Source organism: Hemicordylus capensis, chromosome 3 (genome assembly GCF_027244095.1).
Source record: "Hemicordylus capensis ecotype Gifberg chromosome 3, rHemCap1.1.pri, whole genome shotgun sequence".
Classification (NCBI taxonomy): domain Eukaryota; kingdom Metazoa; phylum Chordata; class Lepidosauria; order Squamata; family Cordylidae; genus Hemicordylus; species Hemicordylus capensis.
In genome coordinates this window covers 114,891,781-114,918,010 of record NC_069659.1, presented here as the reverse complement: position 1 = coordinate 114,918,010, position 26,230 = coordinate 114,891,781, and the positions used below count along the sequence as shown (strand labels likewise).

At 42.8% G+C, this 26,230-nt stretch overlaps 1 protein-coding gene across 4 annotated transcripts; it reads left to right on the top strand.

Annotated features, from left to right (window-relative positions):
• The first annotated feature begins 1,815 nt into the window (after window positions 1-1,815).
• BEND2 (BEN domain containing 2) lies at window positions 1,816-26,121 on the top strand. 4 transcript variants are annotated; one of them, XR_008318972.1, is made up of 12 exons: window positions 1,816-2,406; window positions 9,204-9,362; window positions 9,897-10,042; window positions 11,056-11,124; window positions 11,238-11,312; window positions 16,615-16,719; window positions 18,248-19,034; window positions 20,184-20,384; window positions 20,845-20,966; window positions 21,544-21,763; window positions 22,989-23,160; window positions 24,217-24,354. XR_008318972.1 is itself a non-coding variant. In XM_053306646.1 (12 exons), the coding sequence occupies exons 1-12, from the start codon at window positions 2,394-2,396 to the stop codon at window positions 24,405-24,407; spliced, it is 2,292 nt and encodes a 763-aa protein (XP_053162621.1). In that variant the 5' UTR covers window positions 1,823-2,393; the 3' UTR covers window positions 24,408-26,121. The 4 variants fall into 4 exon arrangements, 3 of the variants coding, with proteins under 3 accessions (XP_053162621.1, XP_053162622.1, XP_053162623.1); XM_053306646.1 differs by having other exon boundaries at window positions 1,823-2,406; window positions 22,957-23,160; window positions 24,217-26,121; XM_053306647.1 differs by lacking the exon at window positions 1,816-2,406 and adding an exon at window positions 2,478-2,632 and having other exon boundaries at window positions 22,957-23,160; window positions 24,217-26,121.
• Window positions 26,122-26,230: the final 109 nt, after the last annotated feature.

Genomic DNA, 26,230 nt, shown 5'->3' with positions numbered 1-26,230 from the left:
TGAGGCAAGACAGGAACAGAACTGGGGGTTGCGCGCCTCCAGCCTAGCTACTGGATATGAGCTCCTGCTTTAAAGATCTATTTCCTTTCTTACTGAGGCATGATTGGCACACAACGCATTATTTAGGATGACCTCCAACAACTGCAGAAAAAATTCTTATATAGATTTTAAAAGCATATGTAAAGAATAAAGCACATCAGTAAAGGAGGCTGATGAAAGCATGTCTTCTAAGCATTGTTTTCTTGTGGCTGTACCCTAAAATTATGTTTCCAGGAATGTAGACCACAAAACATTTTTATATAGCACCATCAGTACAAAATAGTAATGGTTGACATACAGATTAACAAAGCAGTAGCACTATTCAGGAGTTACTCTAAAGGATTATTTAATTTCAATACAACTCCCATTGAATAATTGAGTCAGAATGTCAGCCGATGGTATTTAATATATCACCTTTGATGTACTGCACCTGAGGAACACAATATAAAAATGTAGGTGCCTGTCTCAAAGAGGTTACAAACTTATTATTCAGCTCAGTTAGCTAGATGTCAGTAGGATTATGTGCTGATGTGTATCAAAAGAGAATATGGGACAATTGCAGAAGGCATTCAAGTGCAGAACTGTACCAATGTGAGGAACCTCACTAAATAAAAGTCATTTTTCGCTAGAGATTGAGGTCCTTTTCACAAACAGCAATACCTGGGCTAGAGCAGCCCTACTCAGATACAGCTGCTCATGAGAACTGATGGGATTGGGAGCAATCCTGGTGCTCTTCGGCCAGGTAGCCCAGGTTTTTTACCCATGCATGTACCCTTCTCCTTCACTACCTGGTCACTACCTGTTACTGCTATTGTGAAAGTACATTAGAAGCGAAAATATAGTCATTTCGGAAGCATATGTCCTTCAGCCACACTGGGCTAGACATCACCAGCCCAATCCTATGGAGATTTGTGTGCACTTAAGCCTACTATGCTCAACTGTCCCTAGAATCAGACCATTAAATAACTAGAGCCCGATTCAAATATTATTCTGTGTTAGTGTACAGATGTCTGTACGTGTTTCTGTGAATGACTATACCCATGCATTTTAAAAGGTAACCTGGATACAGGCCATTCAAATGCATGGTACAGATAGGAAATGTACTTCTGTACCTGTCTTCAGCATAATGGGTGAATGACTGTATCTCTGTACACTGATTGTACAAGTGCTGAACATAACATGCAAATGGGCCTAATGACAACAAGCAATAACTAAGTCCACAGAGTAGCGATTGGACTTCCACCTTTACCCATCTCCAGTGCCTTCTACAAATACGTGTCAGGCATAAATCCAAACTACTGCCCAATCGTAGCGTTGCAAACTTTCAATTCAAAAGAAGACATGGAGAAGGAACAGAACCAACAGTGATTCTGACTGCTAAAAAGCAGGGCCCACTGAGGTTTTGGCAGCACAGGCAGGGTTTAGTGGATTAGAGGTGAACATAGGAAACTTCCATATACTGAGTCAGATCATTGGTCTATCTAGCTCAGTATTGTCTTCACAGACTGGCAGCGGCTTCTCCAAGGTTGCAGGCAGGAATATCTCTCAGCCCTATCTTGGAGAAGCCAGGGAGGGAACTTGAAACCTTCTGCTCTTCCCAGAGCGGCTCCATCCCCTGAGGGGAATATCTTGCAGTGCTCACACATCAAGTCTCCCATTCAGATGCAACCAGGGCAGACCCTGCTTAGCTATGGGGACAAGGCATGCCTGCTACCACAAGACCAGCTCTCCTCTCACAGGTGGGGCCAATAGAAAAATGATTAACTCATCAGGTAACTTCCCACCGCAAAATATCTGGCTTATCACAAACCATTCCGGCTTCCCAAGTGAAGACAGGACAACCCTGAATACACACAACAGAATTCCTGGCCTTTGGCAACTTGACGCATTACTGTGCCTGGGCGGGGGAGGATTTCCCTTGAGGAAAATCTCTCCTTGTAGCCATCAAAAGGCACGGGAACTCTGCCAACGGGGAAGGAATCAAACCCGAAGACAACAGACTCATTTGAGGCAGCAACTGCGCCTGAAATCCCGACCGAGGGACCCGCAGCGGAATTGCCAATCCACAACACGATCAGTTGTTCAGGACGACGGGCGCAGCCGTCACTTCATCTGGCGCCCGTTTGCCAGGCGCGCCCAAGTCCCCACTGCGCAGCCGCGAAGGGTAATCGAAAGAGTTTGTTCCTCACGCCACCAAAGCCGCTTCCGTTTTCCCCCTCCTCTCTCTTTCCCCCCACGAGCATCATATTCCTGTTCCCCCTACGCCGCCCTTTGGACCCGCAACAGCCTCACAGGGCCGAGACTGTCTTTACAGCCCTTCATCGCAGCCAACACCGTCGTCTCCGCCTAGAATCATGCCCACAGAAGGTAAGGCTCTGGAAACGGTCTGGGCGTCGAGCCGCATGCGCACACCAGAAACGCTTCTCCATCGTTTGTAACGGCCGGACGCTCAGACGTCTGTTGCTGAACAATCGAGACGTTCAAAAGGCGACCCAACCGTGTTGCTGTTCTATTGGTCCGCTCATACGTATCGGTGCTGCTATTGCTTAGCGTGGCTGCCTGTCATGGCTGCGTCAGGACTTGGCTTAGAATGGTGAGGAGGATGGGAGAGATAGCGAGATTGTATGCGATTTACCAGAGGGAGGAAACAGCTCTTGAGGGCAATGGATAACGATTTAAAAGCTACTTGGGGATAAGGAAAGAGCAGTCACGGGTTTCGCGGAAGCTTGTGATTGCGTCTGTTAAGGGGCGGGTTGCAAGAATGAAACTTGCAGACAGGTTTCTTGGAGGCGAAGAGAGTCTGAGCGCCCATTTTGCTGCGATAGTGATCTAGCCGTACTGCACCCGCTCACTGTTGCTGAGAAATATGAAACAACGTGTATGCTTCTGAGCAATGAGCATATGCAGAATGTCCACCCACCCGCCAGCTAGATTTAGCCTCTCAAAAAGTGCCTATGATTTGTGCACCTGGAAGCAAGTCTTATTAAACACAGTGGGACTTTATGGCATGCACAGATTGTGCTGTAAATATTACTTCATGAGATAAAGAATATTATTTCACCTCTGCGTGCCCAGTGTGGAAAGGGAGCAGTGTTCACTCTAAGAGGAATTCCCAGAAGTTGTTGACTACAACTCCCATAATTCCAAGCAAAAGCCATTGCAGCTGGGCTTCCTGGGAATTATACATCTGGGACTCTGTTAGAGGGAACACTGAAAGGGAGCTCTGATGTCCTTTGCTATGCAAAGAGCAATATGATGGTATCCACTGGCAGTGTTCTCTGGCAGCCAAAGCTGATCATGTTACTTTTCTATCACATACCAAAAGTAAGAAAACAACAAGCACTGTATGCTGTCTCAAAAAAAAACATTAAAATCACAATAATTATGCACCTTGATAGTGCAGAATTGTATGGGGCCATAGCTCAGAGGTAGAGCATCTGTTTTGCGTGCAGGAAGACCCAGGTTCAATCCCCAGCATCTCTGAAAGAGCTGCTGCTCTGAAGAGCCACTGCCAGGCAGCTCAGACAACAGTGAGCTAGATGGATCAATGGTTTGACTAGGTATATAAGGCAGTTTCATATGTTCCTATGTACTTCTAAGTGTTATTTAAAATTTGGCATTCAGTGGTGTGCATAAACGTAATGCTTCCTTTTTGTTTTGCCCCTATATCCCATATCCAGATTAAACTTTAGGATTCCATGATTTGCTTAATAAACAACAGTGGCCACTCATGGAGGGAGACACAAGATTTAAACCTTGATAGGGACACCATGGTGCAATATGAATGCCAACAAATGCTAATATACATTCATATATGAGCAGGACACCCCTCCCACATAATGACTAAAAGGTGGTTTGGTTTTGTCCAAAGCCTAGTGAGCACGCTGCCATAATGGACTTGGTCACAGAACTCGCGTTGGAGTCCCCCAGACTCTTGGTGCTGGGAGACTTCAGTGTTCATTTCGGGACCAATCTGTCTGGGGTAGCTCAGGAGTTCATAGCAGCCATGACAACTATGGGCCTATCCCAAGTGATCTCTGGACCGACGCATATTGCAGGTCACACGCTTGATTTGGTATTTTACTCTGATCAAGGTGGTGTTCCGTGGGTGGGGGCTCCTGTGACTTCCCCATTGACATGGACGGACCACCATCTGGTTAAGGTTGGACTTACAACCACTTCCCAACTCTGCAGGGGCAAGGGGCCCATTACAATGGTCCACCCAAAGAGGTTATTGAATCCACTAAGATTCCAAGAAGCCTTAGAGGGATTTATTGTTGGCTTTGCTGGTGATCCTGTTGATGCCCTGGTTGAGAATTAGAATAACTTGCTCACCAGGGCAGTAGACATGATTGCTCTCAAGCGTCCCCTCCGACCCGCTTCAAATTTGGCCTCTTGGTATACGGAAGATCTACGGGGGCTGAAGCGGCAAGGTAGGCGACTGGAGCGCAAGTAGAGGAAGACTCGACTCGAATCTGACAGATTGAGACATAGAGCACATTTAAAGATCTATGCTCAGGCAATACGTGCGGCAAAGAGGCGGTTATTTTCTGCCCGTATTGCCTTTGCGAATTCATGACCAGCAGAGTTGTTCAGGGTTGTGAGGGGATTAGTATCTGCTCCCGCTCCCTTGAACCAGAGTTTGGAGTCATCAGTTACCCGCTGTGATGTTTTTAAAGAGTATTTCGCAGATAAAATCTCTTGGATTCGGGCCGACCTAGATGGAGACTCCACAATTAATTTGATGTCTGAGCTGGAGGTGCCCAATGACTCTTCTTATGTGATTCGACTGGATCGGTTTCAGTTTGTGACTCCTGAGGATGTGAACAAGCTGCTTGGAGCGGTGAGGCCTACCACTTGTTCTCTTGACCCTTGTCCAACATAGCTTGTTTGATCTAGCAGGGAGGTTGTTGTAAACAGCCTGGTGGAAATCATAAATGCTTCTCTGATGGAGGGCAGGATGCCTCCTTGTCTTAAGGAGGCAATCATTAGACCTCTTCTAAAGAAGCCTGCATTAGATCTCTCAGAGCTGAGCAATTATAGGCCTGTTTCCAACCTCCCATGGCTGGGCAAGGTAATTGAGAAGGTGGTAGCCTCTCAGCTCCAGGCGGTCTTGGAGGAAACTTATTATCTAGACCCATTTCAAACTGGTTTTCGGGTGGGCTATGGGGTGGAGACTGCCTTAGTCGGCCTGATGGATGGTCTTCAACTGGCAATTGACAGAGGACGTGTGACTCTGTTGGTCCTTTTGGATCTCTCGGCAGCTTTCGATACTATCGACCACAGTATCCTTCTGGAACGTTTGAGGGGGTTGAGAGTGGGAGGCACTGTTTTACAGTGGTTCTGCTCCTACCTCTCGGATAGATTCCAGATGGTGTCAATTGGAGACTGTTGCTCTTCAAAATCTGAGCTTAAGTATGGTGTCCCTCAAGGCTCTGTCCTTTCTCCAGTGCTTTTTAACATTTACATGAAACCGCTAGGAGAGATCATCAGGGGATTTGGAGCTGGGTGTTACCAGTATGCTTATGACACCCAGATCTACTTCTCCATGTCAACTTCTTCAGGAGCTTGCATATCCTCCCTAAATGCCTGCCTGGAAGCAATAATGGGCTGGATGAGGGAGAATAAACTGAAGCTGAATCCAGATAAGACGGAGGTACTTATTGTGCAGGGTCAGAACTCTAGAGACGATTTTGATCTGCCTGTTCTAGATGGGGTCACACTTCCCCAAAAGGAACAGGTTCTCATTCTGGGAGTACTTCTGGATTCACACCTCTCCCTGGTTTCTCAGGTTGAGGCGGTGGCCAGGGGTGCTTTCTATCAGCTTCGGCTAATACGCCAGCTGCGCATGTTTCTCAAGATCAATGACCTCAAAACAGTGGTACATCTGTTGGTGACCTCCAGACTTGACTTTTGTAATGCGCTCTATGTGGGGCCCTTTGTACGTAGTCCGGAAATTTCAGTTGGTTCAGAACGTGGCAGCCAGGTTGGTCTCTGGGTCATCTCGGAGAGACCATGTTACTCCTTTACTGATGGAGTTACACTGGCTGCCAATAGGTTTCCGGACAAAATACAAAGTGCTAGTTATAACTTACAAAGCCCTATACAGCTTAGGCCCTGGGTATCTAAGAGAGCATCTTCTTCATTATGAGCCTTACCGCCCATTGAGGTCATCTGAGGAGGTCCATCTCCATTTACCGCCAACTCGTTTGGTGGCTACACAGAGACGGGCCTTCTCGGTCGCTGCCCTGAGATTGTGGAATGCACTCCCTGCTGAGATACGATCCTCCCCATATCTGGCAATTTTCAAAAAACACCTGAAAACCCATTTTTTCACCCAAGCTTTCTCAGCTTCCTAAATTCTGGGAGTTTTAACATCTGGTTTATTTTAAAATTGATAACCCAATTTTGGGATTTTAATCACTGTAATTGTTTAATTATTTCTTGTTTACACAGTCAGACAGGTGTTATTGATAATAATAATAATAATAATAATAATAATAATTAATTAATTAATTAATTAATTAATTAATTAATTTGATTTCTATACTGCCCTTCCAAAAATGGCTCAGGGAAGTTTACAAAGAGAAATAAAACAATTTTAATTGTTGTTTTAAAATGTTTTTAAATTGTTAATTGTTATATTGTTTTTAATTTGTTTTAGATCTTTATTGTTTTAGTGGTTTGTTTTAATTGTAAACCGTCCTGAGCCATTTTGGAAGGGTGGTATACAAATCATATTATTATTATTATTATTATTATTAATAATAATAATAATAATAATAATAATAATAATAATAATAATAATAATGAGGGAGATGGGGCAGGCAAAAGAAAGCCACAGCTTGTCAACCCACCCGCAATTTATGAGGAAGTGAATGAGTGATGCAAGAACAGGATTTTCAAAAAGGGATCCAGGGCAATGTGGGAAATTACAGGCCAGTTAGCTTAACGTCTGTTCCAGGCAAGCTGATGGAAAGCATCCTCAAGGATAAAATTGTAAAACACATAGAAGAACAGGCCCTGCTGGGAGAGAACCAGCATGGCTTCTGTAAAGGGAAATCTTGCCTCACAACCTTTTGGAGTTCTTTGAGAGTGTCAGCAAGTGTGTAGATAAGGGTGATCCAGTTGACATAGTATACCTGGACTTCCAAAAAGCTTTCAACAAAGCTCCTCATCAAAGACTCCTGAGAAAACTTAGCGGTCATGGAATAAGGAGACAAGTACATGTGTGGATTGCTAACTGGTTGAAAGACAGGAAACAGAGGGTAGGTATAAATGGAGAATTTTCACAGTGGAGGGAAGTAAGAAGTGGGGTTCTCCACTTCTGTACTGGGACTGGTGCTTTTTAATTTATTCATAAATGATCAAGAAGTAAGGGTAAGCAGCAAGGTAGGCAAATTTATTTATTTATCATTATTATTATTACATTTATATCTCGCTTTTCCTCCAAGGAGCCCAGAGTGGTGTACTACATACTTGAGTTTCTCCTCACAACAATCCTGTGAAGTAGATTAGGCTGAGAGAGAAGTGACTGGCCCAGAGTCTCCCAGCTAGTATTATGGCTGAATGGGGATTTGAACTCGGGTCTCCCCAGTCCTAGTCCAGCACTCTAACCACTACACCATGCTGGCTCTTTGCAGATGATACCAAACTCTTTCAGGTAGTGAAATCCAAAACTGATTGCGAGGAGCTCCAAAAGGATCTCTCCAAACTAGAGGAGTGGGTGACAAAGTGGCAAATGCGGTTCAGTGTTGGCAAGTGTAAAGTGATGCACATTGGGATGAAAAACCCCAACTTCAGGTATTCACTGATGGGATCTGATCTGGAGAGGGATCTTGGGGTCGTGGTTGACAGCTCGTTGAAAGCGTCGACTCAATGTGCGGCAGCTGTGAAAAAGGCCCATTCCATGCTAGGGATCATTAGGAAGGGAATTGAAAATAAAACAGTTAATATTATAATGCCCTTATACAAAACTATGGTGTGGCCACACCCAGAGTACTGCGTATAATTATGATCACCACATCTAAAAAAGGACATTGTAGAACTGGAAAAGGTGCAGAAGAGGGCAACCAAGATGATCAGGGGCCTAGAGCACATTTCTTATGAGGCTAGGCTACAACACCTGGGGCTATTTAGTTTAGAAAAAAGGCGACTGCGGGAAAACATGATAGAGGTCTATAAAATCATGCACTGTGTGGAGAAAGTGGATAGAGAGAAATTCTTCTCTCTCTCTCTCATAACACTAGAACCAGGGGTCATCCCATGAAATTGATTGCCAGGAAATCTAGGACCAACAAACAGAATTACTTTTTCACACAACGCATAATCAACTTGTGGAATTCTCTGCGACAAGATGTAGTGACGGACAACAACCTGGATGGCTTTTAAGAGGAGTTTGGATGATTTCATGGAGGAGAGGTCTATCATCGTGTACTAGTCGGAGGGCTGTGGGCCACCTCCATCCTCAAAGGCAGGATGCCTCTGGGTACCAGTTGCAGAGGAGTAACAGCAGGAGGGAGGACATGCCCTCAACTCCTGTCTGTAGGCTTCCAGCGGCATCTGATGGGCCACTGTGTGAAACAGGATGCTGGACTAGATGGGCCTTGGGCCTGATCCAGCAGTTCTGTTATGTTCTTAACGGCTTCTCATCTAGAAGCAACAATCTGCATGTCTGCTATATGTATTTACTATTCCTGTACTTTGGTGCCACTCAGATTGAATAATCTGCACCATTATGTCGATAGGTACCACGCGCACTTGCAGTGCAGCCTACTCTGCATAGTGCTGTGTACTTCTTGGGGAGGTTTCTTTCTGGGAAGCTGAGCCCTGTGCCTGCTGTCAAGGTCCTTTTAAAGATACACCTCAGGGTCTAGCTGAAAAGTGGACAATGCTGTGTGGGTCATTGTCACTAATGCTGCTGAGACAAAGGCATCTGTTGCTCCAGGACTAAGACCAGGTCTCATCACTGTTGTAATGACAGGAGTTTCTTAAGACAGAAGTTTCATAGACTAACTTCATAAATTTATTTTTAATTTATGTTGTTACACAGTTCAGTGGTTTTAGAGCAAGTTATTGTAAATAGGTTTGGGGCCATTGGAATCATATAGAGTAAAGTGCTTAGGAGAATCTAATTCATCTCTCCTTTGGATGTATGTTTTTAGATTATATCTCTGTAAGAGCTGAGGATGACAACGCCGTTATAATTGATGATTCAGAAACAGAAGATACAAAAAATGGACTTGTGCCACAAGGATGCATGTCAGTGGAAAAAAACATTCAAATAAACAGTGATGATCAGTATGTAACTCAGCTTGCATATGGTAATTACATTTAATTCCAGCTTGAAAACTTATGCTTGTAGTTCTTGATCTTAATGTTCAGTGATTGTATCTTCAGTATGATTATGCTTCCTTTTTACTGTCTTTTGTATTAGGATTAGGCCTCCATTTTAAGTGGTCATGATGGGTCTCTGGTTGTGAATGCCAAAGTCCAGAGTTTTAGCCTCTGATACAGGACTGATAAAATTCAGTCTCACATCAAATTAATGCCAGTCAGCATTGGGGGGCGGGGGTGGATTTTCAGAAAAGCTGATTTCTTGTAGTTGAGATTCCATAATTGGTAATTATATTCACATAGTATTTCAGATATATGTCAAACATTTAGCATTCTGCTATAAATTTTGCTGGTGCTATTCAAATAAAAATATGCATGAAACTGTATTGACAGTTTCTAAACATAACAGTTCATGAGAAAACTGTAACCAATTGAGACAGTGATGCTTAAAACTCAATTATATTTTTCATTGGGGGATATTTATTTAGTTATGAGACACTAATAAAAAACATTTTAATTAGAAAATGAAGATTTATTGGCTATGGGTGAGCCACCTGCATCACAGACAAACCTTTCTATGAGTAGATCAAGACTTGGCCACAGCCCAGAACCAATGGAGTTTGTTTATTTACGTAAAAGGCGCCGACCTACATCTTCGCAGCTGGGGGTAAGTGAAGTTGGCACTTCAGCTCTCCTTTGGTGGGTATATCCACATTTAATCCTATTCTTGAGGGAATGCAAAGAGGAGGAGTCCTAGTGTATTCTCATTTTTTATTCATAGATATTTTAAAGCACATTATCAGTGAAAGCGTAGTTTACCAATGGAGGCAGCCTCTCTTTGCACATCCTTATGCATTTTGGAGACCTGCAGGGCTGCTCAACTTCGGCCCTCCTGCAGATGTTGGCCTACAACTCCCATAACCCTTGGCTACTGGCCACTGTGGCTGGGGATTATGGGAATTGTGGTCCAAAAACAGCTGGGGGGGGGGCTAAGTTGAGCAGGCCTGCCCTAGAGGCTACATCTTAATACAAAATACTTGGAAGACAGATTTTTTCTGCCTCTAAAATAAGGCTGAGTCTGATATCGGTCCATTAGTGAGCCACTGGCCAGTTTCTGGTAGACTACTAGTGCCTGCTGAATGCTTCGACTCTTGCAAAGAACACTGGATTAGATGGACCTTGATTTGAGCCAGCAAGGCATTTTGCTTAATGTCGTTAAGCAAAAGTACATATTCTAGATCACTTAACACCAGCTAGTTATGTCTTAACTGGTTGGAGATGCTAACTCTCTCTTTAAAAATACAACACTTCTGTGGCTTGCACACAGATTCATTTTTTTAAAGTAGACCACTGTATCAGCCCACATCAGAGTATGTCATTTTATGTCATTCTTCCTTATGCTGAAGCATAAAAACCATTCAAAATGCATAGACCATTTTTGTAAACACCTGCTTACCTGAGTCTGTAAACTATTGGCAGTCTTTGCTAAGATGTGATGACATCTGTGTTATGACTTGTGTTTTCCACAGTGTGGCAGTGTTTTCCCCAGTTCTTATTAATGGCCTACTATGGATTCAAATAATTCTCTTTGTGAGCCAGCTGAACACAAATAATAGCATATGGTTAGGGTGCCATATTCATTATTTTTCATGCTTTTATGTCTATCAATATTTTTATTAGATGAAATCAAAGGAAGCTGAGTATGAAGATGGAAGTGTTATTTATGAATATGATCCAGATTATGAATGTGTATGTATACTTTTAAATTTATTTTAAACAGGCTCTGTGATGAGAACAATATCTTAAAAAAAAAAACCTTTTGAAAAATGACTGGGGTTAAACTGTTATTGTCTTTGCACTAGGGAAGTGTTATATCTGAAGCTTCATACACAGGAGATCAACAGAAAACTCTTATGGAAGTCCTTAATTATTGTCAGGTACTGTGTTATTTTTCTTTGCTGGTGAAACCATTTATAGGGCTGCTCCAAAAATGATGACCGTTTTGTCACAAAGCTAGGCAACAGTACTCCCATCAGGAGATCCATGTGTACTCATATGTGCGCATAGTTTTCTGGCACATATACAGGTTTTCATTCATTTTTATGGACCAACCCAATCAAAAAGCAAAAGCGTGTTTGTGTGGATGCCTGTAGTGTATCTCTCCTTAATCAGAATAGCAAACTGTATGTCACATTAAGCTCATCATTAACAGGTGGACTTAAAACATTAGTAGCAAGAAGCATCTGGGGGGGAGGCAGTTCCATTTCAGGACCATGATGTGCTGGGAGGAGAAGGTCACTCCATTTTCTTTCCAAAATGTCCCCCTTCCCAAATGGCTGTTTACTCACAAGTCAGCTATTTACATCATTTACAAATTTATGTATCAGCTATTGGGGGAGGGAGAATTTTCCATGGGGAAAAAGGGTTCAGTGGGGAAGTGTTAACCATCTTTCCCGAAGTGTCATAGTCCTGAGCCAGATCACAGCCCCTGTCCCCCAGCTGCTTTTATACAATTTTTAAAAGGGACTCTTCTGTTCCCCTTCCTGTTTGAAGCCTGCCTCTTAATGATGGACTTAAAATAATGCAATTATGCCTCTGCTCCTGACAGCCCAGTCCCTTCGGGTTGTCCCAGAGACCAACTTGGCTGCCACATTCTGTACCAGTTGTAGTTTCAGAATTATGTACAAAGGCAGCCTGAAGTAGATTGCATTACAATAGCATCAGTAGTCAAGCCTGGAGGTCAACAGTATATGTACCGCAAGTGCCGGTGCAGATCGCTGGTAGGCGGGCTGCCTGCAGGCAGCCACTGAAGCCAGCTGCCAAAGCCAGCTGCCTTTAGTGGAGGCCTTTGTTGGTGGCACAGAGGACAGGGGCAGGACCTTCTGATAGTGGTGTATTATTGCCTTATTATTAGTTGTGTCTAGTACAGGTATGTGTCTTGGGTTGTCCAGAGATGAAGGGTGATGTTGGGGTGACCATTCCAGTGGTGGTGGGGAATCAATGAAGATATAGCGTTGGTAGTTCAGCAGGCCATTACAGGAGAAGGGAAATCAGAAACTTAATAGCTGTTTTTCCCTCCAGCTGGTCTACCAGCTCTTTGACCTTAGGGAGCAGTGCCAATCTCCCACAAAGCCTCACCTTGCTACTTTGTAATGCCACTTTGGTCCAAAACAAACCAGAGATCATCCATGATTTGATTTTGGATGGAGCTGACCTCCTATACATTACAGAGACCTGGCTGGGGGAGGCTAGTAGTCCAGTCTGGTCCCAGCTTCTCCCAGCAGGATACTCCGTGGTGGAGCAGGTGAGAGAAAGTGGGTGAGGAGGTGGTGTGGCTGTAATCTATAAGGACACTGTCTCACCTGACAGGATCCCTGCTGGTGAACTGGCCCTTATCAAGTGCCTGTACTTAAGCCTAGGGATCAAGGATAGATTTTTTCCCCTACCCTGTTGTTCAAGGATGTCCTTAACTGAGCTGACAGACCTGGTTGCAGGGTTGGTATCAGAGTTGTCTAGATTGCTGGTGGTGGGGGACTTCAATGTTCACTATTTATTTATTTATTTATCAAATTCATATACCACCCCAAACTTTCGTCTCTAGGCGGTTTACAATAACATAAAACCAGTTTAAAACATATACAAAAACTTAAAAACAATTTAACAATTTAAAAATAACCAGAAATTAAAACCCAAAAATATTAGGAAGCTGAGAAAGCTTGGGTGAAAAAATGGGTTTTCAGGTGTTTTTTGAAAATTGCCAGAGATTGGGAGGATCGTATCTCAGCAGGGAGAGCATTTCCACAATCTCGGGGCAGTGACCGAGAAGGCCCATCTCTGTGTAGCCACCAAACGAGTTAGCAGTAACTGGAGACGGACCTCCTCAGATGACTTCAATGGGCGGTGGGGCTTGTAATGAAGAAGACGCTCTCTTAGATACCCAGGGCCTAAGCCGTTTAGGGCTTTGTAAGTTATAACTAGCACTTTGTATTTTGTCCGGAAACCTGCTGGCAGCCAGTGTAACTCCATCAGTAAAGGAGTAACATGGTCTCTCCGAGATGACCCAGAGACCAACCTGGCTGCCGCGTTCTGAACCAACTGAAATTTCCAGACTACGTACAAAGGCAGCCCCACGTAGAGCACATTACAAAAGTCAAGTCTACAAATAAATAATTCTGAAACTGCAACTGGTACAGAATGTGGCAGCCAAGTTGGTCTCTGGCACAACCCGAAGGGACCATATAACGCCGATTCTGAAAGAATTACACTGACTGCCAATATGTTTCTGAGTGAAATACAAAGTGCTGGTCATTACCTATAAAGCCCTGAATGGCTTAGGTCCAGGGTACTTAAGACAGCTCCTTCTTTGTCATGAACCCTGCTGGCTATTAAGATTATCTGGGGAGATCCAGTTACAGTTGTTTGCTGCTGGCTCGTCTGGAGGCAACATGGGGCTGGGCCTTCTCTGAGGCTGCCCCAGGCTTTGGAATGCACTCCCTGTCAAAATAAGAGCTTCCCTATCTCTGATTTCTTTTTCAAAAGACCCTTAAGACATGCCTTTTCCCCTCAGGCTTTTAATTAAGATGTGAAAGAGACGTGTTTTGGGGGTGGTATAGAAGTGTGTTAAATTAAAAAAAATTTAAAAAAATTTTTAAACAGTTTATTGGTTTTTATCCTGTAATGTTATTTTAATTGTTTCACGCTGTGAGTTGTTTTTGATTGTTTTTATTCTGTGAAAGTGTTTTATTTGCTTGTTTTTGTTTTTATATTGCAATTTGGATTGTTTACACTGCCTAGAGATCTATATATTAGGTGGTATAAATACGATAAACAAATAATGTGTAGTTTGGTCCTAAACTAGGAAGCTCTGTATGAACATCAGAACTGTGCAGAACAGGCCAGTGGACAAAGTTTCTTATGTGGCCTCCCAGCTCCAGACAGTCTTGGAGGAAACGGATTATCTAGACCCATTTCAAACTGGCTTCCGGGCTAGTTATGGGGTGGAGACTGCCTTGGTCGGCCTGATGGATGATCTCCAACTGGCAATTGACAGAGGAAGTGTGACTCTGTTTGTCCTTCTGGACCTCTCAGCGGCTTTCGATACTATCGACCATAGTATCCTTCTGGAGCGTATGAGGGGTTTGGGGGTGGGAGGCAGTGCTCTGCATTGGTTCTGCTCCTACATCTCGGGTAGGTTCCAGATGGTGTCCCTTGGAGATTGTTGTTCTTCAAAATCTAAACTTTTGTATGGTGTCCCTCAGGGCTCCATATTGTCTCCAATGTTGTTTAACATCTACATGAAACCGCTGGGAGAGATCATCAGGAGATTTGGTGCTGGGTGTTATCAGTATGCTGATGACACCCAAATCTATTTCTCCATGTCAGCCTCGCCGGGAGAAGGCATAACTCCCCTAAATGCCTGTCTGAAGGCAGTAATGGGCTGGATGAGGGATAATAAACTGAGATTGAATCTAGATAAGACGGAGGTACTCACTGCCCGGGGTCGGAACTCGAGAGACGATTTTGATCTGCCTGTTCTAGATAGGGTCACACTTCCCCAGAAGGAACAGGTATGCAGTCTAGGGGTGCTTCTGGATCCAAGTCTTTCCCTGATGTCCCAGGTTGAGGCAGTGGCCAGAAGTGCCTTCTAGCAGCTTCGGCTGATACGCCAGCTGCGCCCGTTTCTTGAGACAGACTACCTCAAAACAGCGGTACATCTGCTGGTAACCTCCAGGCTGGATTACTGCAATGCGCTGTATGTGGGGCTGCCCTTGTACATAGTCCAGAAACTATAGTTGGTCCAGAATGTGGTAGCCAGGCTGGTTTCTGGGTCATCTAGGAGAGACCATATTACTCCCATATTGAAGGAGTTACACTGGCTGCCGATATGTTTCCGGGCAAAATACAAGGTGCTGGTCATAACCTATAAAGCCCTAAACAGCTTGGGCCCTGGGTATTTAAGAGAACGTCTTCTTCGTCATGAACCCCACCGCCCATTGAGATCATCAAGAGAGGTCCGTCTGATTTTGCCACCAGCTCATCTGGTGGCTACTCAGGGACAGGCCTTCTCCATTGCTGCCCCAAGGCTTTGGGATGTGCTCCCTAGTGAAATAAGAGCCTCCCCATCTTTGACAATTTTTAAAACGTCTCTAAAGACACATCTGTTCAACCAGGCTTTTAACTGATATTGTTTTAATTGTTTTAATGTTGTTTTTAGAATATTGTTTTTAAAATTGTTTTATAAATTGCTGTATTTTAAGTTTTGTTTTGTTTTTAACTAACATTTTATCTTTGTTTTTATCTGGTTGTGAACCGCCCAGAGACATAAGTTTTGGGCAGTATAAAAATATGTTTAAATAATAATAAAAAAAATCTTCAGGCATGCAGCCATTCTGAGAGCAATGTCTAACCTTACTATTTCATACTGTGTGCATGAATTAAGTTTGTTCCACTGATATACTGTTAGGTCTGTTCAGCTGTTGTGATGCTTGCTCTTTCTCCACAAACCAGTCTTGCAGTCATAGTCATTGGAACCAAACTACACATCTTTTACTTTTCCATAATGGGAGTAATTTATTTATATTTTTCCAGTGTCTTCTTATCCCTTGTCCTTGTACATCAGTATGTGAAAAAAGAGTGGATTGGGAATGTTATAGGGAACATAACTAATCTTTATACAGCTTCTGAAATAGTTATTCTTCTCTCTTTTTGTCACCACAGTTTTAATGATTGGATATTTGAAGGGCTGCAAAGGTATAGGCACCTGGTCCCTGCTGGGCCTGGAGACCATTGGCAAGATGGTTATCCAGGAATGAGGGTAGAAAGATGCCAGTGCAGAAATCATAGAGGTCATTCACACAGTCAAAAACTGTGTTCTACCCAGGTTTGGGACTGTGTGTGCTTCCAGTTTCTGGGTGTGTGGAAGCAAACCTGGGTAGCTTTTCCTCCTACCTTGCTTCCACACAATCACCTTTCCCCAGGTTTTCCTCTTGCCTTGCTTCCACACAACCAACAATTGGGAGCACACACAGCTCCCAAACCTGAGTAGAACACAGTTTTTGACTGTGTGAATGACCTCATAGAGTCCTGATCTCATTTGAGATCAGTTTTCCCAAGAAGCAAAGCTAGACAGAACAGCACAGGTTGGGCTTCTCTAATGAGAGCATAGTTTCTCCTCACCTAGGTGCAGTCTGGTGAATGTCTCTCTTCCTTTTTGACTTGTATAAACTTGTCTGTGTGCAGGCCATGTATGATGCTATACAGAAACTGGATAAGAAGTTTGATAGCCTTCATAGAAAGGACTCAGAAATGCAACACAGCCGGCTAAAACCTTTACTTTTCAAGCCTGTGAGTATTAAATGCCTGCTTTTGATCACATACTAAATGCAGTTTGCTTTTTACATCTTGGGGAGACACTATGATGCCCAACATTTCTGAGTACACTTTCTGCTGTTATGCTAGATTGTGTTGCTCTATCTACAGGTGAAACTTGGAAAATTAGAATATCGTGCAAAAGTCCATTAATTTCAGTAATGCAAATTAAAAGGTGAAACTGATATATGAGACAGACGCATTACATGCAGAGCGAGATAAGTCAAGCCTTAATTTGTTATAATTGTGATGATCATGGCGTACAGCTCATGAAAACCCCAAATCCACAATCTCAGAAAATTAGAATATTGCATGGAACCAAGAAGACAAGGATTGAAGAATAGAACAATATCGGACCTCTGAAAAGTATACAGTGTACAGTGCTTGATTGGCCAGCAGACTCGCCTGACCTGACCCCATAGAGAATCTATGGGGCATTGCCAAGAGAAGGATGAGAGACATGAGACCAAACAATGCAGAATTGCTGAAGGCCGCTAATGAAGCATCCTGGTCTTCCATAATACCTCATCAGTGCCACAGGCTGATAGCATCCATGCCACACCGCATTAAGGCAGTAATTGCTGCAAAAGGGGCCCAAACCAAGTACTGAATACATATGCATGCTTATACTTTTCAGAGGTCCGATATTGTTCTATTCTTCAATCCTTGTCTTCTTGGTTCCATGTAATATTCTAATTTTCTGAGATTGTGGATTTGGGGTTTTCATGAGCTGTACGCCATGATCATCACAATTATAACAAATTAAGGCTTGACTTATCTCGCTTTGCATGTAATGCATCTGTCTCATATATCAGTTTCACCTTTTAATTTGCATTACTGAAATTAATGGACTTTTGCATGATATTCTAATTTTCCGAGTTTCACCTGTATATAATAACCAAAGTACAGATGGCCCTCGTTACCCATGGTTTCAGATATCCACGATCAGGCCATGTACACCAATGACCTCCGAGGTTATTTCTGGCCAACATTTTGCTGAACAGAGCCATTTTGTGGCTCTTTCTTAAAAAAAAAAATCCTGTGACTTTATTGGGGTTTGGGGGGTGGCATTACTTACTTTCATTTCTGCCTTTTAAAGCCCTTTTTTAACCTCCAGGAACCTAACCCCCCCTCCCCGCCCCAGTTCCCATTCACTCACAATCTTATTATCTGCGGTTTCGTTATCTGTGCTTGTAGGTGAGAATGGAACTCCCACACATAACAAGGGCCACCTGTAACTTATGTTATATAATAGCTTTCTGTTCAAAATGGCTTACAGTTTCTTGGGAATTAGTAGTGGCAACTGCATATAAGCACATTCAAAAATAAGATTCTGTGTCACAGTCAGAGCAACAAATAGACCATGATTAAAATGGCTAGGAAACAAGATGTCAAGCAAAGTGCATATATCACTACTCAAAATCTGTTCAAAGCACAATGCCAAAAATTGTGATTGGTTGGCATATGGTTTTTGTGACATATTTTTCTCTAATTACATTTTCAGAGGCCAGTTGGGTTTACATACAGAAGTTCTAGTAGTCTGTCACCTGCAAAAATCAGAGTGCAGAAACCAATGGAAAGAGGGTCAGGTCTTCAGATTCCACCCCCTGGACATGGAAATCACAGCCCACCCATGAAGGTTAGGCTACAAAGGGCCCATATTCAGGCCAGCCCTGCAGTAACAACTATTCCACACACTCTTAAACCTGAATCACAGCAATCACTGCACAGGGAGAGCCCACCCCTCCCTACAATAGTTTCTACTCATTCACTGTATTCTCCATTCAGCATGGCTAGTGAGATTCCTGAACTTCCTTCACAAACCAGTCTAGCAACCATAGTCAATGAAAGCCCTGGTAATGTGACAGTAGCTTCCCAAGTGGTATCCTCAGCAATGCCTACACCATCAGCAATGAAATTGGAGAGGAACAATATGATGATCACCTACAAAGCTCCAAGTGGCAGTACAAACATCCACAATGAGATGCCCCCTTCTTCTTCTTCATCATCCACTTCTATCAATCCAGCAATAGCCTCCACTCATTCATTGTATCCATCATTCAGCACAGCTAGTGAGATGCCTGAACTTCCTTCACAAGCCAGTCTTGCAGCCACAGTCATTGACAGTCCTGCTCACATGGCATCTTCTCCTGTATCTTCCCAAATGGTATCATCAGTGATGCCACCTGAAACCAGCTTGGGGGAAAACAACATGATGGTAACTTATAGAACATCTGGAAGTACAAGTATGAGTAACGAGATGCCATCTTCATCTATCAGTTCTAATTTTGGTGAGTTGCAGCCAAGGTGTATTAAGAATATGATTTCTACTTACGTTGCAATAGACAAAGCATATTAAAGGTATGCAACTATGCATTAAAGGCATACTCTGATTTGCTTCCCCTTTCTTTCATGCACAGGGGTCCCACATATGTTTTGACTTGGTAGCTAATAATTGTTTCTAGTAGTCAGCAAGTCTCTGCTTTCTGCTCCATAAAGGCAAAATGTGTCCCTTTTTATACCTGCTATTTGTGCAAGGATGTTAACAAGAGAGTGATGGGAAGTTGGTTTGTAGTGATTCTAGCAACCCCTTTCCTCCAGTCCGTCCCCAAGCCCAAACTTCAGTGTGGCACCATTTTGAAAAAGGCCTCTTGGTATTGCTATTAGTGTTTTTGTTTTTAATGTTATTGCTGTGATGACATATTCTAAAGGTTTTCCTTTCAGGTTACTAGAGTGTATAACCAGGGTTAAAGCTAACCATGGTTAGCATGAGCTTTGGGACAGATAAGCACTGCATCATGGCTAGCTTTACAAAAGGGAGGGCAAATTCATGTGAGAGAAGACCAAGAAGGGGTAGATAATGTGTGGGCCTGTGGAATTATATCTGCACTGGGCCTGTGGAAGAAAAAGAAGCTACTGAACATATGGCCAGTGTTCAGTGAAATCTCAGAAGTCAGATGGTGTACAGGGGAACATCTAGTTGTCTATTTGGACATGCAGTGCTCAGTGTGCACCTTTGTCCATTTGTGGACTTGTAGTAGTCAGTGTGCACCTTTGTCTTAATCTTCTTCTTTGTCTTAATCTTCTGAATGATCCCCACCGCACATTAAAGTCATCAAGAAAGGTCCGTCTCCGGATGCCGCCAGCTCGTCTGGCAACAACTCAGGAGTGGGCCTTCATTGTAGTCGCTCCTGGACTGTGGAATGTGCTTCCTATAGACATTTGTGGCTTGTCATCTTCATCAGCCTTTAAAAGAGTTCTTAAGATGCATTTTTTAGCCTGGCTTTTAGTAATCTTTGAATGTATTAATTGTTTTAAATAGTTGTTGTTTTAATAATTGTTTTATTTTGTTTTTATTGCATTTATTGTTGTGAACTGCCTAGAGCCTCGGAGTCAGGTGGTATACAATTTAATTAAATAAATAAATATTTGTCTTTTAGAGTTTGTTGGTGATCCAAAAAGGAATGTGAAGGTCCTTGGTAACTATCTGATGAAAGCACGACAAAAGACCAGACCAAAGTATGCTGCTCGCTACTTAGTCCGTGTCTTGTTCCCAAAAGAAACATTGCTGTGCAGTGTTATGGGTGTGAGAGCACGAGGGCGCAGGACACTGGACCCGAACAAAATAGCTGCTATAAGAGGTGTGTCATATTGGTTTAGGGAACTGATTGCCTTCCCCAGTCCTTGGTTATTCTCCATTTTAGGTCCTGAGGCTGGAATTACCCATTAGGAAAGGCTCTGAACTTATTTGTGTAATGTGGGGGAGTTGAAGCATTTGCAGGGGAGAATTGTGAATGAGAGGCTGGATGCCTAATCCATCACCTGTCAATTCTTGTCCACAACTTACCCCTTCTTTTCCCCTGGGTTCCTTTCTCCTCCCCCCCCCCCCACTCCAGCTACCTCAGATAATCAAGCAAGTGGGAGGGTAATCAGTTGGCTGGTTCGGCCTAGAGTATGGATACCAATATTCATTTTCATTTATAATTCCGTTTACGCTAGCTCTCCACAGCTATAAAAGATTTCTTTGTTTCATCAAAAGAAAAACTTGAGATTATTATTTTTTTAAAAAAAATTAAATATAATTCTTCATTTATGGTCCAGAATTTCTTGCAACTTATTTCCTAAACTATGATCTGAGTGAGCATGGAAGGGACTGGAAAACCTGTATCACAAATGTGAATGCAATGATTCGCTGCTTACGTTATGAAACCAAAACAAACCCAGTAAGTAACTTCTTGTTGTTTTATCTATAAAGGTTTCCTTGCCTGAATACATCACTGCAAAAACAGCTATTTTAAGTTTGAACTTAGAAGTTCATAATAAACAGTGCAGTCCAAGGAGTGTTAAGGATGCCTAAGGCTCCTTTAAACAGACTGAAATTATTAATAGATCTTCAGTTGCTAAATTTATGATTCATAGTCGGTGTTTAGAATATTTCACATTAAACAGGATCTGGAGAAGTATGTCTGTTTCCTCTTTTGCTATTGTGACAATAGAGATTCTTGCAATTGCTATTGGAAATGGAGATGTTCCAAATATCTGACTCAAAGATGTGAAGACTTGGCAGGGGGACCAGACCCCCCCCCCTGAAAAAACAGTTTCCTCGCAAAGAACCCGCCCTCCCCCCATTTTTCTACAGGATTTTACATTTCTAAACTTAGTAGGAAGTACTATAGCATAGCACGATAGCAGTGATGATATTGTCATTGGTTTAGTCCATTTAAATCTCCCTTCTTTGTGGAATCTTTAGAGGTGCATTTCATATTCATTTATGAAAATATTGTTGTCTTGCCTTCATAGGAGATCATTGAAGGAAAAGAGAAACCTCCTGATACTCCAGACACATCTATGTGTGTAGATCTAGTTGATAATGGCGAAGAGAATGAGGTCAATTCTCAAACCACATTGAAAGTGGCCAGTTCAACATCAAACAAACTTCAGAATTCAGCATGGGATAATAATAACCCAGAAGTGTTCTATCCACCTCCACCCAGTAAACTGCCGTCTTTAGAACCAATGGGTGAGCTGTGAAACATTCATCTTCTGACAGGACAGGATAGGCCACACACAGTAGGCCAGCCATGTCTCACAGCCCACCAGGCACCTGAAAAACATCCTGGTTTTGCTGCCCTGTCTGGGAGTGGTTTTCAAGCACCTGGCAGAACACAAGGAAGAGCTTCCTTCAGGTCTGCAGGGAGAGTGGGTTTGCCCACCCCTCCCCGCCCCTTACCCTGCGCTGGGCGGGTGGATCGCTCACCCAGATGAGTGGCAGCTCTCCTGCGGTCTGCCCGCACCTTGCCCGGCAGCTCCAGGGTCGAGTTCTGGGAAGCTCTGCACAGTACATTTCTGGGATCCTCCCTGCTGCGGCTGACACATGAACTGTAAAACAAGGTTAACGGAGTGCTTGCTCCATTAACCTCATTTAAGGGGGTGGCTATTTAGGTGAGCTTGCCGCCATGGAGCCACTGGGCTCGCCAGGCTGGGCTCCCTTAGCCCGTTTTGCTCGCTCGTGAGAATAGCTTCAATATGTGGCTGTTGGGCTGGGGCTGTGACTCGCTTGCTGGGTCACAAAGTTGCACAGGCCTCTTCTGTGTCAAACTGCTTTAAGAAGTCATCCTCCATTTACTCTTCCCTTCTGTATTGTGATTATGAGCATTCAAGCAGGGACTTATTTGATGCTAGTTCGCTCCAGTGCCATGTTAAGCATTCTAGAAGTATTACATTTTGATGAATCCACAATGAAGAGCCATACCAAACCTTTTGTTGTGAATCAATCAAAAGACCTTGACGCCATTCTGCTATTGATATAGACTACCAACATTAGTTTTGAATTAAAATTTTAAGTGAATTCAACAGTTCCTATTTGCCACAGTGCTGATCTTTCTTTGTGTTAACTCACTCTAAATCATTCCAAGAAGCCAGAAAATGTGTATGTTTAGCATGTACTGCTTTGTGTATATATGTGTACAATCCATTAGAAATAACTAGATAGTTTTCTGATATTGTGAAAATGATTAGGGAGGAAACCATATAAATGCTGTATCTTTCTAGAGTGCAAGAACTTATGCAGAATTATGTTTTAGGGTAAGAGGTTGTTCTCTGTTTTCCATGTTAGTATCCAATCTTAGGATAAAAAGTAGCATTTTAATACAATGCAGTCTTACTCAAAGCATGATAGGTTTCTAACCCTCCTGTCCTTTATCTCCTCCTGAGCAACCCTTGGGAATCCATTGCGGAATGTTCAGTTGCCCTTCTCAGTTATTTATGTCGCCAAGGGAAAATCTCGGCCAGAACTTTCAGCACGCTACTTGATTCGTCATCTCTTCACAGAGGATGTCCTGGTAAAAAGTAATGTATATGGCAATCTGGAACGTGGGACATACCCATTGGACTGCAACAAAATCAATGCTCTTAGAGGCAAGTAACCTTCCTCAGCAAAAGAGATTCAAATTACTGATATACTGCAGAAACGATAAGACTCTCAGTCTTTATCAAAATAATGAAACATGCCGATCAGGCCTGCATACCATACAGCCCACAGGCACTTTTTTCCTGGCCCAAAACGCTGTTCTCCCCCAAGCGGGTGGATGAGTGAGCAAGCAGCTGCTCCCCATGCCTGCTGCCTGCCGACCACTTCCTCTCCGCTGCTCTGCCACCGCCCCATGTGGGTTGCGTCACCCAAACAGGCAGGTGAGTGAGCAAGCAGTGAGTGCCCACTTGGCAGCCACTTCCTCTCCTTTCTGTTTCCACCAGCGATGCTGCTTCCGGTCGCCACTACTCCATGCTTGGCGTCAGGTCAGTCCCTGCACTCTGGGTGCCCCTTTCTGTGCACCTCCCGTGCCTGCTCTGCAGAGCCAGTTCTTCCCCCCCCCGCCCCTCTGCCTGTCTTCCACCACGTCCTCCCCACCAGCACCGCCCCACATGCCCCACACCATCATCATTTAATATTTTTATTAAATTTTAGTTTTTGTCTTGCTTACATTATACATGTTTTAAAATTTGAAATTCTACATATTTTAATATTGCTTTGGTAATCATTTAATTTTTGTATTAATTTTTAATTTTAATGCAATAATCAATGCATTAATAATTTACCTCGGCCCCCACACACCAAGTCACAGTTGGTTTTGGCCCACTGGGGCATCTGAGTTATGCACCCCTGATGTAGATCCTGTATAACTTCAGCTGAGACATTCATTCACTCCTTAAGAGAAGGCTGAGTGACATTCCAGTGTTCCCCAGATTTGTCTCCTGGATACAGTTGAAGAGCCTCCTCGAAAGACTGTTGCTGGTCATTTGTAGGATGCCTGATTACCAGTCCAGGAAGGTTCAGGTATTGTAGCATCTTCTCTCCATAGCAAGATTCCCTAACCGTCCCTAGATTTTCCCTAGTCTGAACTATGCAAAAATGAAGACTTGGGCAATATTTAACATGGATAAATAAATAATAATTTGTACCTTGCCTTTTATTAGACTTCCTCCAAGAGAATTACCCATCTTTTGATCTGATGGAAACTGGATATGACTGGAAAGCATGTGTTGCAGCTATAAACAGTACAATTCGCAGCCTGAGATATGACCATAAAAGAGCTTCAGCTGGAGTCCGGAGCAAAGCACTGGCTGAAACATTACCATTGTCACGAAGTTCAAAAAGTCTTCTGTGAAGTCCCACTGCACTATAACCCCATAAAAGCAATATTCTTGTCTGTCAGACTGTGTAATGTGTCTAGCTACCAGCTTCATGTGGGCTGCAGCCTCAGTGGACTTTGTCAAGATGTGATACAAATGTTCACTTTTAAGAATTGTCAACTGATCGATTTAGTTTCTAAATAAGACCACATTTATTCAAACAGAATAAGAATTTGGGTTCTAATATCCTACCTGTGATACTTCTGTCTGCTGTAGATTATGAACAATGCAAGCTTAAAAGAACCTCAGTGGATACAGTGGAGACCACTGAGAAATCCTATCCCCAGAAGAAATATTGTGTGTGTGTGTGTGTGTGTGTGTGTGTGTGTGTGTGTGTGTGTGTGTGTTTTAAACTGGGCAATGCATTCTCCTCCTCGTACTCCCATAATTCTACCATGAAAGTGAAGAGTTGTCTGGATTTTTGAAGGTGCACAGGTCCTTTGAGGGCCAAAGCAGGTGTTAATTCTCATGTCACACAGTCTTCTCATTCAGCTGTAATACCTCAGAGAGATTAGCCTTTTTTCTGATGTGTCAGCACTTCACATGGCATATAACTTTAACATGGGTGTGCTTTCAAATACATACAAAATCTGAAGTGGTACAGTTATGTGAGAGGTTTGGACTGCATCAGAAAGTGAATGGGTTATTTAGTACTGGGCTATATACAGTAACCAAAACCAGTAGAATCTTTTGCATTTTACCAACACTTGTCTACAGAGTCATTCACACGACCATTGCAGCAGGCACACGACGGATTGAGCAGACACACGACTGCTTGCACCCTTTTATCCAGGCGAGGTAGGCCTACCCAAGCCTGAGCAGGGCTGCTCTTGTGAACAGCACTACCATCCCACTCTCTGCTTTTCTTTTCCTCAACTTAGAACAATGCCTGTTGGTATACTATTTCAGAGTACTGCTTAGTTCCAAATGCATTGTGAGAATGTGGTGATTGACACGTGGAAGCTCCTCACACCCGAGTTAGTTTTTCTGGAGGTTGTTGACTATTTGAATTAAACATCTAACAGAGATGTAAAATGATAGCTCAAGGTGATCTGTCTCATCCTGGATTTCTCTCAAGAATATGATGAACTGTTGTGCTGTTCTCATGGCTTGATTGTGCATTCTTTTGCAGCTAATGTATAGGTGACCCATGATGTAGTATAGACTACAGGGATTAGTTACACATCAGCATAGATCTGGTGTTATACCAATTAATGGCTTTGAGTCTATAAAAATATGCCATCAAATTGAAATTTTGCATTAAACCTCAACTAGCAGTACTGTTTTGAAAAGTATAATAGAACACAAAAAGTTTTTAAGAAGTATAGTAGAACACAAAAGTAAAGTAAAACATGGTAGACATTCAGTTTGAAACTCAACAGTGATTGGATTATGGTAATTGTGACTCCTTTATGTATATGAGTTAGTTATGTTAACAGTAAGTTTCAAAGAATTGTTGCTTGTCTCTGATTTAGGATGGTTTTATTGTAGATTAATTCTTCAAATCAGAAAATAAATCTCAGAAAGTTTGAATTAAGCAAAGCTTTTGTGTCAGATGAGAGATTGCTGAGCAGGGGAGAATAAAGTGGGGGAATAGCAATCTAGAACTAAATTAAGAATGTAAATAATGTAGATTGCTTAATGCTGAAGGGCATACATTTCTTGAAATAAAACTATATTTTGTTGGCAGTGTTGGTTTAATCCTTTTGTTTATCAGTACACATTTAAAATATTTATTGCATGTTTTAAAAAATAATGTTCTGGTGTCTTATTCTGGTGTCAGAACATAATAGCACGC

Bases quoted from the DNA above. Each gene is read 5' to 3' on its own strand.
- BEND2 (XM_053306646.1), top strand. The intron at 11,125-11,237 runs GTATGTATACTT...TCTTTGCACTAG, and splicing joins ATGATCCAGATTATGAATGT to GGAAGTGTTATATCTGAAGC. The intron at 20,385-20,844 runs GTGTGTCATATT...TTTATGGTCCAG, and splicing joins CAAAATAGCTGCTATAAGAG to AATTTCTTGCAACTTATTTC.